This window comes from Hesperophylax consimilis, chromosome 4 (genome assembly GCF_061612785.1).
Source record: "Hesperophylax consimilis isolate HC1 chromosome 4, BYU_Hcon_1.0, whole genome shotgun sequence".
Classification (NCBI taxonomy): Eukaryota; Metazoa; Arthropoda; class Insecta; order Trichoptera; family Limnephilidae; genus Hesperophylax; species Hesperophylax consimilis.
Window position 1 is genome coordinate 33,514,131 of NC_142839.1, and position 14,757 is coordinate 33,528,887.

The following is a 14,757-nucleotide window of genomic DNA, read 5'->3' on the forward strand; positions in this document are numbered from 1 at the left end:
TAGATTTACGCTTAAAGCATTTTTTCCCTTTCTAATATTTAAATCATTTACGATCCAAGTCGCTGAATTTTAAAATAATGGCAACATTATTAAAATAGGGCACTAGTATGGGCACTAGCTTGCCACAAAACACAAAATAATGCCAAGGTCATACAAGGGCGAGGATTATTCACATGGCGCATTTTGCACAAAAAAGGTTGGGTTGGGTTGGGGTCGCTGGGGGAAAAAACCCGTTAGTTATAGGAATGGACATTTTTATTTAGGTAAACTAGAAGTTTCCAAGAATATATGTCAAACCCAATTTTAATCCATTTAAAAACATAAAAAAATGTCAAGCCATAAAATTATTGGATTACTAATTTATATCAATAAATAAGATGATAATGATCATTTTGTGTTTTGCTGATTGTACGCTAAAATCGTTAATAGCTTCGAGAACTAAAGGATAAACCACATAATTTTTTTGTTTGGCTTTTGCACAAACATCAATTTGTTTTAGATAAACGTCAATCATCACGATTTATTTACACTAACGTTTATCACTTTCTGTCGGAATTATATATTTTAGTTCAGAAAAATGGTAAGATAAGGTTGGTGATAAATAACCTGATAAATTTAATGTCTACTATTTATTCGTGTAAGTTTTAAATTATTTACGTTCGTCATGTTAACATCCGGTAGGATGACGATGAGTGCTAGCCCCATGCAGACACAATTGGAGCCGTCCGCTCCGAACGCTGACTTGTCAAGGAGCTAAGGCGCTGATGATATCTTACACCTAATGCAGCGCCCCTGAGTACCCCTGAGGTTTTAACTAGCGCCTAGCTCCGTTCGGCTAAGGGCAGGCCCCGGGTAGGATCCCAACAATCCAATCCGACCCATAACATTCTTGAGTAACCAGCCATCAATCGAAAGTATTTTGATTAACCTGAAATGTTTTCAACGTTATTTCGACCCATTAGATTTTTTTTGTCAAAATACTATGCAAAACTTAACTTCTCCATCCTCTTCTTGTAACCCAAACTAGCCATACATCATTTTTATTATTTTTCTTTTTTATATTACAGTAATGTATGAATTCTATGTCCGCAAACTGTAAAATTCACCCTCCATAACACAGGGTCATCCCTAGCATGGAGGGTGAAATATCACAAAAAACCACATGTACTCTCTAAATCATCTATCAAGAAAATAAATAAAAGTTTCTATTTGTACATCACTACATAATCGAAATAAGCTGTGGTCGATTATTGATTTTACCCAAAAGTTTCAAGAAATAATCGAAATGGATATCTCTATTACGCTCATCACTAGACAAATGGACTAGATGGAGACGAGCAGAGATTTCAGATTACTAAATTGTTGTCTGTGGTCGCGTAACTGTCATCATCCCACATTTTGTGCGTTCCGTCAGTTTAGTTTTCGTTTATTCCTGTCGTTATTATCTTTCGCTGGAATTACGGATTCAGGGTACGCTTTGTGTTTCGTGTATTTAACTCTTCAACGAAAATTATGGTTTGTATTTATACATAGCTTGTTGTGACTAAAATGCATTTAATGCAATAATATTATTTTACGATTGATTGAACGAATAATCAATAGACCACTCCCCTATGCATGGCTTAACTATTTTAGGTGATGATTGCATTTTTGAGTAAAATATTCTACTGTCAACCCTTTTTATTGATAATGTTTCATAAATTATTCCACTTCAATATTTAAGATTTCCTAAATATGGCTAGTGAATAAATTATACAATTGAAACCCAGACATCGATGTCCTAGAAGGTACGCCCATCGAAAAAAGTTTATCTGACCATTAAAATGCAACTGATTGCTTTACATGTTCCGGGGTACGATTCCTATCGGATTTTATATTATATTTGTCTTTTGTACCTATTACAAAGCGGTGTTTACATCTTGTTTTAGATTTATTGACATTTGTTATTATTTTGAAAACACATAGCATTGCAATAGTATGAATTATTTCTCACTATATTGTTACTAGTTGAAAGAAAATCACTTCCATGGGTGAATGAATGAAAGTATTTTATTATTTTAACTCTAGCTTAATAATATTGTGCTTTCTTTTCACGCTAAGCCATATCATATTGTGCAGAGAAAGTATGATTTGATGCTGATGCGTATTAGTGGGATTAGAGACAGTCCGTTTTATGGCGAGGTAAGCACACATATAGTCAGACACCAAGCCAATCACATTGTATTGTTTTTATAAAAGTTTGTCCCTGAAGTTTTAATTTAGTATTGATATCGAAATATTTACCTGCATGGTTTAGAAGTTAACTGGTTCATTTATATTACTATAGAAAAAGTACTTCAATGAGGTGTAGAATGCTGGAAAAAGTGCTTACATGAGGTGTAGAATCGCATAGTTACATAGCAATGACGTTTTGTGTGGGCAGACCTTAATTAGATGCTACATTTCATGATCAATTGTAGTGACTAGATGTATCTTTGCTTGTGTGGTAGATGGCAGACCAGGGATTTCCCGCCCAGCATACCACCACCACCTCAACCAGTGCTACCGTCGTCACCACGGTTCGCTTTGACTCCGGCTATGTGAGAACCATTCCTGGAGTATTGAAGATTGTGCAAATTGTAAGTTTTGATTTTCAGTCAAAAAATACCTTATCTCACCTGCGTAATATGTCTTTATTTAGCATCACAAAATTTCTAAATAATATTAATTGGTTATCACCGATTCTAGATAATTTTTGTTCAAATAAACCACTTTATGGTTTAATGTGTTTAGCACTTGCACGTTATGTCAACATCATGTTATAATATTAGCGCTTAAATCAATGTATTTGATTTGTAAAATTACAGTAATGAACTTTCCCTTTTAAAGCCAGCAGCATAAAATCTAAATACAACGAAATCTCGATGGAACGTTCCTCGAATGATCGTTTTCGCACATTGATTGTTTATTTCTTCCAGTCCCGAATTAACGTCTAACAAAACTTGCAAAAATAGATTGCATCGATCGTTCTTCTATGTACAGCATTCATCGTTTAAATCACGCAGTTTTTTTGTGCATATTTAACTCGATCGATCATTTTCAAAATATGAACTTACATTTTAAAACCATATTTCGTAACTAAATGCTTGGTATCGATAACGGTACCATAAACAATGAGCTGAACATTCGAAAGTGAGAGAGAAAACGATTTAGTCGCTTCTACCGGTGGCGGCCGCTCCTTGCATTAAGTGCAGAATTCACACACAGGATTTATCTGTCGGTCCGATCAAGCTAAAACTCGGCAGATACACTCATTGTCGATGACAATGCATTCTATTGACTTTTGGAGGCAATCACGTACACACACGGTGACATATACGCATTTCTCTGACTCCAGTCCCTGGGAAGGAAGATACAATCCTCAGACCTAAAAGACATTTTAAAATTGTTGTTTTATAGTAAAAAAAATTGTTTTTTACGGGTCGATTTTTTTCAACTATTATTCGATACGAAAAAAAGTGTGTTATAAGTTTAAGGTATAAATAAAGTTCCTCTCCAGGTGCTGAATCTTCTGGGGTTCATCTGCATCGAGGTGTCCTCGTTCAGCTACCACTCACGGGGCTCGTGGTTTAACACCGTGTCTATGGGCGGGTTCTGGTTCACCGGCATCATGCTGTCGTTGTACCTCTTCCACGTAGTGGAGAAGTTCTACAAGGTGCCGTGGCTGAAGATCGAGTTTGGCTTCTGCACGCTGTGGACCTTCTTCTATCTGCTGGCAGCCTCTCTGGCGGCTTCTTTCGGAGTGGAGGCTTTCTCTGCAGCTTCGGTATGTGAAAATTTGCCTAATCTTCATTATATTATTGTACAGAAAGTAGGTTTAGAGATGCCTAGGATTTGAAAGATTTGGTGTACGGATAACGATTTGTAAAATCTGACAAAAATTGCTGAAACTGCTAGCTTATCGTAATGTACGGAAAAATGGAAATTATAACTCAGGAAAATGTGTAGTGTAAATCTGTTTTTATTTAAGATTAGCGCGAACTTGTGAAAAATCACAGGAAAGTCTGAATTTTTGACAAATCAGTTTTCAATAATTTTCTGTTAAAAATATTGTACTACTTGCTGACGTGTACCCAGTGTTGCTGGGGGTTATCTTTAGGAGATTTTAGATTTTCTGTAGGCCTTTTCAAGTTATACATATCCTTAGTACATTATTCTGATGTATCAATGTAAGCGCCCAAAAATATTTTGTTCACGACTTGTTTACAAAACATTGACTTTTCTCTACTTTCTATAAGTATAATTTACACGTATTATATATATAAACCTTCCGGAAGAAATTCTCTAAATGATAGTGTAAACCCCATCTAAATCTGTTGCGTAGTTTAAAAGAACTAAGTGCACAAACAAACAGACGCGGATGGTGACTTTATTTTATACTATTTTGTACTATATGAAGGTACTTTATCGCTTGACTGAATTCTTCACACAATCGAATAATTGAATGCAGGACTTACATACAACCGAAATTAGTATTTTTTATAATCTATATAAATGTAAATGTAAATGTTTGTTCAAAATCTTAAATCTCCCAAAGTTCTTCACGGATTGCTTAGAAATTTTGACATAACGTTGCATTCGAATATGCCTGTGTTTTTATATACCTATATTATATAGATGTCACCTGTGACAGGTAAAACACGCTCTTTTTTTTTACAAACGGCGCCATCTGTTGGACGTAAAAGCAACACGCGCTATTGTTTCTCTATCTGCACACAGCAATGGCAGGGTATAGATAGTGTGTAATACTTACACATGAATTTTAAAATCACATTGGTTTTCCAAATTGTTAACTAAAATTTTTTATATAAAATTAATTCGTTTTCTCATACTCAAACCTTCTTTAAAAACTCTATCAAATAGTGCCAGATTACTGAAGATGCCAGTCCTCTAAAGTGTAGGATTTATGAGATTCTAATACTATATCGTGGGCTTTCTGCCAAAAAGCATCAAGTCAAAAATACTAGTTTTGAGAAAATCCAATTTGATAGTCTGAATAACATTAACTTTTTGTTAAATATATTGAAGTCGTTATAGTGAGGAATAGTGAATAATGGATTGTTTTATCGTCTACTGATGCCTGCATGTTTTTTCCAAAAATAACAAAATTTTCTTCCTTTTTTTTAAAACTAGAGGAGTGTTGCATGACTTAAGGCGAAGCTTAATGCTAAATCACTATTTTGATTAATCTTTATAACGAATTGGTGTACATTAAGAATACCAAAAAATATGCTTTAGATAAATTGAAGGTTTTCCTATCGTTTCGCTTGAGTAGAATACAAATAAAAAAATTAATTATTCAAAAAAAATATAAATTTTCAATAGAAATGTATGAACGTGTAAAAGAAACAACTTAAAAAAAATACAGTATAAGAGCTAAGATTATCTGTGACAGTTTCACTTGATTAACTTTTTGGCTTTCTTATAAAATTATTTACAAAATAAATAAAAACCAGTTTTTTTGCTTGAAATCGAACTTTTCTAGACTCCGTTTGTCAAGCGATTTTAATGCCCATTACCTACAATATAAGGTATACCAAGAATATACACATTTTTGGCTTGTAGCTTCCTCTTAATGCTTTTTCGCTGATAAATTGTAGCTAGCATAGAAGGAAAAATATTTTCATGGTGTAACATTTTAATTTTATTAATACAATTTTGTACACAATATGTAGTCACATTGGGAGGCGAGTATAGGTACTGCTGCCCCGCGAACCATTTATTGGAAAACCTACACCTCTGCCATAGGTTGCCCCAAGTGGTTAACTGCGTTTGGTGACTTAGCAGGGGTGCCCAGTTTCATAGGTGGTCTAGGTATTGGCGGCGGTTGCGTCTACCTTACTGTGTGGGGGCCCGGAACAGGAAAGACTGGTTGAGGGAGACCATTTGACCTCTCAACCTCTTGTCAACTGCCAAGAAATAATTTTCATTTTATTTTCGAGCCATTTTTAAAATTTTTTGATTTAATTTTTGTAAATAATTATTCAATTTAGTCAGCAAGAAACTTCAAACAATACTGTTAGATTTAAATTACCACAGATATATCCATAGATAAATAATAAAAAAATCTTTCAACGAAATTATACACGGTATATTACACGGTTTACAAGGTATAATATAGCCAAGGAATATGCATGAAATAACTCAGTGTTCATTCGCTGAAAAGATTTATGCATAGTTGACTTATCTCAGATAATAACTCGAAAAGTATTATAGATATAAATAACACGGTGCATTTTCGTAGGTCTAAATAAAGGCTACCGAACAATATTACAGCATCATTGAGTCAAATCATCAAAATGTTGACTTGCTTTTTTGCAGAATTCTCACAATATAACAATCAAATCACTGTTCATAATTTTATTATGAAATAGGACAGCGTTTTTTGGCCACTGTCTACATTTTTTACCAGAGTGTAAATAATGTTTAAAATATTTTTTTACAGTTCTTTGGATTCTGCGCCATGATCGCATACGGTTACGATGCGTTCCTTAAGTTCCAGGCTGTCCGAGCTGGAAGACTGGAGCAAGGAGTCAAGGTAGTCAGTCGCGAGACCACTAGTCCAGTTGAATCTCAGGGATACTAGAGACCAATTTGTTTTGATGTAAGATTATTATTGACTCCTTGTCCAACTTGTTAACATTGTTGAATGACCCTCTTTTAGTGGTGAGTAGAGTCATGTCAACTAATGAATTGGACAACGATTTCTTTGCACTGAATGTATAAATAAATATTATATTGTATGTTTAAGCTTTATTTACGCAGCTTGATTCTATTGAATTGTTTTTTTTTTGTGTATATATTTTTTATGAGTTTACCAGAATTTTAGGTTCAACTTTCAGGAGGAAAAAGTTTTCACAGCTGTAGAACCCTGTTACTTGTAAGCAGTTGCGGCTCGTGACTTTTGGGTGTACTAGAGTGCTAATATTACAAACAATGGCATTAATGATTTGTTGTATCTGCAAATGATTTTTATTTTTCTTTGTGAATTCGGTTTTTTGTATGGATATATCAGCAAGGATTTCCTGAAAATCTTTATACAAAATACTGAATTTTCTAAAATAAATAAAAAAATGTCATTTTAGGATTTAACAACACCAATAATGTCGAATTTGTCAAACTTAGCCCCCTATCACAATCACTAGCCACCACTGCTTGTAAGCCAGATATGTATATCCAAAAATGATAAATGGATTAAAAAAAATTCAGTTAAACAATCAAATAAATCGGTTTTCTTTTTCATGCAGTGGTGGAGCTTATACTAGTCCCAGCGAGAGATTGTACGTGATGTCATTGTTCTTTTCAAACAAGACGCGTGAGAAGGAAGAGGACGAACATCGATGACGCCCGTACAAGCTCTCGCTGGGACTAGTTTATTTAACATTTTTGGAAACACGGGTGATATTTTTGTGATATCTATTTGCTGTTTTTGTTTTGATTTTTCCATATTTTTCTATATTAATAATTTAACTTGATAATTAATAATAATGCTAAAGTTTCATGTATTTTTTTTCACTACTTTTATTTAGTTTTTTTTTTTAATTATAAATTTTAATTCAGTCCTTTAATGTTTTTTTTTTAAATAATAATTTACTAAATATAAATTAACAGGGTTTTACTGTAGTATAAAAACTACATATTTTTTCACTAGGTATTTTTTTGTTTTTTTCCATCTTGCCTTAATTATTATAGTATATAATTTTATTATCCATTCCTTTTTTGTGTTTTCTTCAATTTATATTTTAATTCTCTTTGGCTTAAGAATCCACATTTTACTAATCACCTGATTCACGTCTTACAAAATAACTAAGGCTTACCACATTGAAAAACTATTTTAAAAAATGTCTTAGAATCATTTGCATTTAAAAGTGACATAATAACTTAGTCATCCTGATACAAAGATTAGTCACCCAACAATTGCTCAACCTATTATTTCTTTTTCATTTAAGATTTCATTTGTAGATACATTGGCTGATGTTACTAAAAGTATGACACAATCTGAATTAGCCTAAAAAATGTAAAAATGTATACATAATATTATAAACTTGTTCTTTTAATTATTTTTTTTAATGATAAACAAATGTTTATAAGACAAGGTTTTTTACATAGCATAAAGGATAACAAATAATTATAAGCAAAAATTAGTCGCCCAAAATACTAATACAAATTGAAAATATCTCCCGAGTAAAAATAAATGCTGCCAACGGGAATTGAACCCGTGCCTTCTGAGGTCCGGTCAGGTGCTCTGTATCCACTGAGCTATGTCGGCTTATTTCCAACCCGCCAAATAATTCAATATGTACTAGTACCTCAATCAACAATTACTGCTTATTATATTAGTATTTCAGGCGACTAATTATTGCTTATAATTATTTTTTCTTTTAAGTTAATATTAATTGTATTTTCCTCGACAAACACAGCCCTCTCTTGTCTCTTGGGCCTGTGTTTTCAAGCTCATGCAAAATGCACATAAATTTAAGTGAAATATTTTTTATGATTGTATAAACATCTCATTTGTATGTCTTCATATTATATTTGTTAGTATTCATTCTCGAATTGTTGAATGTACATATTTGTATTTTGGAAGGTTTTTAAACAATATTAAAAGAGGAACTGATCTAATGACTTCTAAGTAATCTTTCAATATCAAAAGTGGAATCACTACTCCCAACAAAATATCTAAAATGTATTAATATACATATCGACGCTGGAAAGGATAAAATGCTGCTGCATACTTCTAAATGGCGTTTAAGCCATTTAGATATACAAGTATTATAATATATGTATCAAGTATATTTTTGTAATTTTTATAAACTTATCCAAATGTTTTATACCTTAAAATTATACACATCAGTATTTACATTTACATATTGTGAAGTATTTTTCAACAAATAATAAAAGATCTTTTTAAGGTTATATGAATCTCAATCTTTTGTTCTGAATTATAACAGTATTTCTGAAGATATTGTACTTTGTTTTTTTTTCTATCTTGGGATTTCGTATTAAAAATTTTAATGAACTTTAAGTATAGGTTTAATTACTTAACGCACCCAATTAAGTATCGAACTGAAGAATTACATTTTCAATATATAAATATATATATACATTTTATAAACGTTTTAACAGCCGTCCATGAGCTTCACTCGTGATGTTTTTTTTCACTTTAACAGCTGCGTATTTTAAAGAGCTCTTAATATGGTTGGCTGGCGTTTTTCTGTAAGATTTATATAAAAATGACTATTATAGTTAAAACCGTAATTCAAAAAAAAAATGTATGGTTATCTGATATATTTTGAGGATAATAATTTAACAAAATATTTTATGTTTGTGTTTTATTTAAAAATCAGGCTATAAAAAAGGTAACATTAGGTTATGCGCCAAAAACTTGTATATCGTCACTCAATAGCTAGCCTGTGGTGCACTGACAAGGCAGCGTGGGCATACATGAATTGCCTATATGTGTGTAGCCTAAACATTCATCTAGACATTCCGATAACGCAGATCACAAAAACAGCTTGTGATTATTAGTTAAACGGTACGAAACTCAATCACGTGTGGTACCCGTGATCAGCGTCCTATAAAAAAACGTTAAGAGTGAGGCTTGTGAAAGGCTGACAAAGTATTAGAGTAATTAAAATGCGCGGCTGTTAATAAATTACTTTAAAAGTTTATTAAGAAAAAGTAAGTATACTTATATATATTAAATAAATTAACCTGTTGAATTGAATTAATAACGAAACGAATTCATTCTTCTGATAATTCAGATTTATTTTGGGGCCAGTTCATTTGAATGAAATATTTAATATAAATCTTAAGTAAAAATGTAGTTATCTATTTTCTGCCCATAAATAATAAAACATACATGTCTAATTTGATCATCTTACTGACCTTCGGAATGTTGCACAATCGTGGGATTTTTATAATCGTTTGGTATTGTGTCATTATTTGTCACTCAAAGCTTCATTCACAAAGGAGTTAAATGTTTGATGTTGAGAATTTTTGGTGTGGGAGTTGGTAGAATTTAATTTCATAGTGACTTTTTTGTCAGTATCATTAATATTTTGAGTAATCAATTTCTAAATTCTTTCGCTTTCAAACATAAAATTTATTTATTAAATAATGTTGAAGTATAAACTGTAGATTGAGGATGAATGAGGAATACAGACAGTTGAAAGCTGAAGTTAGCTGCATAATACTCTAAGCCTGTAGAGTTTTTAGTATTCATGCAAGCAAAATCTCTGGGTTATGAATCCCATATGGTTTTGTCAGTCAGATTTCTTATTAACCTCTAAAACCTCTGACATTTTTCAATGTTTTTCTCTTAGAAATAATACAAATTCCGCGGAGAATATTTTCACATTACATTTGTTTCCAGATAAATTTGCTGTTTTTTTTTTAAATATTTATAAATAAAATACTGTTCTTGAAAGCAGATGAAAGACTTTCGGATTTTGGTATACAAACTGACACACACGATTAAAGATATTAAAATTTTGAAAACAAACAAACAAAAGCTTTTAAATTTTCTAACAGATTTTAGGGTGTAAACTGCAATTACTACTTTACATGAAACTAAAAACATATTTAATCAGTCAAAGGTTTTACAAAAGTTATTGTCACACATATTTATTGCAAACCCTGACAAATATTTTTCAAATGCTAAAGAATATTGTTTCATAGAATTGCGTTTACGGTAAATTTTTTAATGCAAACTGAAAGCACAATATTCTATCTTTCTAACACGAATCATATTTCTCACCGTAATACAAAATGAGATAGCATAACTTTTACGAGACCGTGTCCAGCTGGGAGATATATCTCCCAAAAAGACTACGGTTGTTCATTATTTGCAAAGAATATCACCCCAAAATTGCCTTAGCGGATAAATCTGGAGACAACAATCAAATGGCGCTAAAAGCACTTTTTTTTTTAAATTTCGTAATACTTTACATATATACTTTGTACATATTATATTGCAAAGCATCTGAGCTACTAAGCTTGGTTTAATAATAGATAATTTAATTGATACTGGTACCTTCTTAACAATAGATTATGTATTAGGAAAATGTATTTTAAAAATATAATGAATTTTTTAAAGAGGTGTTAAATTAATGTAGTTATTTTTTTGTATTAAATATTTTGGATATTTTATTCTTATACCTTTTACAAATAATATACAAACTAGCCTTTTTGCCTTTTCAATCATAAATTGTCTTTTACTGATTTTTGGTTGGCCATGTGTTACTTACAAATAATGTTTATAAAAAAATATGTAAATAACAATCAACGTAACACTGCTTCATTTTTTTCTGTTCATTATTATTTGGTTAGCAGTTTTTATTATAAGGAAAATGTGTTTGTTACCGATTATGTTCATAGATTTAATAATACAATATTATTAGTATTGGAAAATTAGCAAGAGTGCCAAAGATGTTAATCTGAACGGATGCACTATCAACTTCAAAATGAAACAGGTTTTCAGTACTGTGCGTTTGATATTATTTTGTTTGAATGCATTACTATAATATTGTTGTTAATTGTTAAAAGGATGTATCAAACAGCTTTTTAATTATTGTAAATTTATATTATTACAGATATTTTATAAGATATGCGCGTGATTGTGGTATTAGAAACTTTAGTCCAAAAGTAATGATGATTGATATTTTTTATACTGTGTGAAGGCTCTCTGGGATTCCTGCTTTTCATCGCATCGAAAGCATCTACTTTGTGGAGTGTTACTGTATTTCATATCCGTGATAAAGTATAATCCAGTTACCTGTAAAGCGATGTTGTTGTACTGCGTTTGCTTACCAATATGTATTATCTATCCTATTCTGCCATAATATAATAATCACTGTATGTAGTATAATATATTTATTTTCAAAACACCACATTATTACGTATCATCTTTCACTACATACTTCTGTACTGTAAATTACTACTTAAACTTTTAATTAATTCTTTATAATGTTATGCATTTGACTCCATTTTTATCTAAAATAAACGCATCCTTGTAATTATTTCAATGACTTTTCTGTTCCAAAGCCCTAAACATCAGTTGGATTATTTTTTAAATGATAAATTATTGTTTATAAGACAAGGTTTTTTATGCATAGCACAAAGGATAACAAATTATTATAAGCAATAATTAGTCGCCTGAAATATCTCCAGAGTAAAAATAAATGCCTCCGACAGGAATTGAACTCGCACCTTCTGATGTCCGTTCAGGTGCTCTGAACCACTTAGCTACGTCGGCTTATTCCCAACACGCAAAATAATTCAATATGTACTAGTACTTCAATCAACAGTTACTGCTTATAATATTTTTTTACAGGTTCAATTCCTGTCGGTGGAATTTATTTTCAATTTGTATGGATATTTCAGGTGACTAATTATTGCTTATAATAATTTGTTATCACTTGGATTCTTTGCTAATGTAGTTGAAATAATATTTTCAAAACATCCATTAAGGTAGATACTCAATATTAATGCCTTGGTGAAAGAGCACCAGCCAAAAACGAAACATTGCTTTAAACAGCATTACTCACATTTAGTGACCAAATCTGAATAGCCAGTTCAACCCTCCCCTCCCTACTTCCTTCAGCCTCACAATATTCTCCAATTGGGTATACCATAGTTAGTCTGGCTCTGGGTTCTTGTGCGATAATTACATAAGTCACAATTTGGAAGACGGAGACGGTTACTGCCACACCGGGAACCATTTATCGGATAACCAACAACTCTGTTATGGGTCACTCCAAGTGGTTCATTACTTATGGTGATTCATGGGGTGAAGTTTGTCCAGGTTTTGGCCGCAGATGCGTCTGCCCACCAGCTGCATGGGAGGCTGCTTAAGGGAGACCCTTAGACCTCTCCCAACTAGGGCTGCCACCTCTCCGGGTTTGACCCGGAGTCTACAGGCTTGCATGGTGCATGTCCGGGCTACGGGTTTAACATCAATATCTCCGGGTCAGACTGGGCGGTGGTAGCGAAGCGACAGACGACCATCACGGGGCGGAGCGCGTGACTGTCTGACTGAGTAAATGCAATGAGAAACATAAAGTTTTTGAGGCCTTCTGAACAGGATCAATTAAAAAAAGGAAGCCAATGAAGTTTACAGGAAAACTCTTGAATACATAAAGAAATATTATGATTTTGAGGATTCTGCATTCAAAATCTTTTCCAAATTCGATCTAACAAGTGCAGTAAGTTACGCAGATACTGTGGAAGCTGTCGAATCACTTGGTTTGAAAAATGTCGACGAAGATAAACTCTATGACGAGACCCGAAAATTAAACCAAGTATTTCCTCAGTTCGTACAATCTAGTGATTCAACATTGCCTGTTGATTTACGATGGGTTCAGTTATTCAAAGTCACCTCAACCGTCACCGAACTGCCAAAAATAATTGGAATTTTTTTTTCAATCAATTTTCAATTTTCAATTTTTTTTTTATAAGCAATGCTTTTGTTGAACGCGTCTTTTCTTTAATGGGAAATTTGTGGACAGGCGAGCGAAACTGCTTGTCAGTGGACATGGTGAAGGCAGAGTTAATTGTGAAGATTAATTACAATATAAATTGCCAAGATTTTTTGAAGAAACCTGAGCAAGAAAAGATGCTTAAAACAATCCCTTCAGAATGAAAATATAGTTTTAAGTGTCAAGCTGGTCCAAGTCAGCCATAAGTCAGCTTAGCACTAGCTACAGTGGGTTGCCATATTAATAGGGACAGTACCAATATTTCCTGATTTTTATGTTTACGGTGTCTCTGATTCTAAATAACTTGGATATGATGGCCATTCCTTCGTTATTTTTGTTTCTGGTATCACCACTGACACTTTTGAGAAGTGGAAACACTCGCAAAGTGCCACATCCCTCGAAAATTTAATAGCCCAGCTACACTACTCGCGAAGTTGATCGAAGTTGACCGAATACGATAGTGTGGGCACGAACTTCACTTCGCTTCGCTTGACTTCCGATTGTTGTCGGTAAATGCGCCCGAGTCAAAGGACTCGAAGCGTCACGGCATAAATAAACCAATCACTGACTGGTTGGACTGAGTTACTCGCGAAGTTGCACGAGTGTGTGGGCACGCACTTCGAACTTCGGCTAACTTCGTCGAAGCGTCGAAGCGAGTAGTGTAGCTGGGCTTTAAGGTTTTTTCCAAGTGGCCAGCTTTTTTGTGAAAATACGTGATTGAAGTTCTAGTAAATAAATATACATAATAATTATATTTACGAGTTTTAACAGTTAAGCTGTACAAAAATGTAAGTAATTATTAATTATCTATTAATTTTGTAATTTTTTTTTCATATCTTATTTCAGTGAATTGTTTTTCCATATTGAGTCCAATGTTCTGTTTTTTCAGTATGGACAGGTCTTCAGACACATCCCCAAGAAAATTTCCGGAAGTGAAGACACTATTGTTAAACACTCAACATCCCCAAAGGGAAATAGCAGCCATTACAGGTATTTTAAAGTCTGTGGTTAACAGGATAAATTAGATAATCAATCAAAACCTGACCCTTGAATTGGATCACAATGGGAAATGTGGCAGAAAACGAATCACTACACCTCATACTGACCGCCAAATCAAAGACGTCTGTCGCCAAAACCGCAAAAAGAGTGCGGCTCGTCTGACCTTGATGATCAATGAAGATGATATCGAAGTCTCCCAAAGGAGAGTCCAGAGGAGATTGGCTGAGGAGAACCTCATTGG

At 33.0% G+C, this 14,757-nt stretch overlaps 1 protein-coding gene across 2 annotated transcripts; it reads left to right on the top strand.

Annotated features, from left to right (window-relative positions):
- The first annotated feature begins 1,377 nt into the window (after positions 1-1,377).
- On the top strand, positions 1,378-12,046 carry LOC149424595 (plasmolipin-like). 2 transcript variants are annotated; one of them, XM_089630892.1, is made up of 4 exons: positions 1,378-1,515; positions 2,490-2,618; positions 3,539-3,805; positions 6,485-12,046. In XM_089630892.1, exons 1-4 carry the CDS (start codon positions 1,513-1,515, stop codon positions 6,623-6,625), a joined length of 540 nt encoding a protein of 179 aa, XP_089487018.1. In that variant the 5' UTR covers positions 1,378-1,512; the 3' UTR covers positions 6,626-12,046. The 2 variants fall into 2 exon arrangements, with proteins under 2 accessions (XP_089487018.1, XP_089487019.1); XM_089630893.1 differs by having other exon boundaries at positions 1,388-1,470.
- Positions 12,047-14,757: the final 2,711 nt, after the last annotated feature.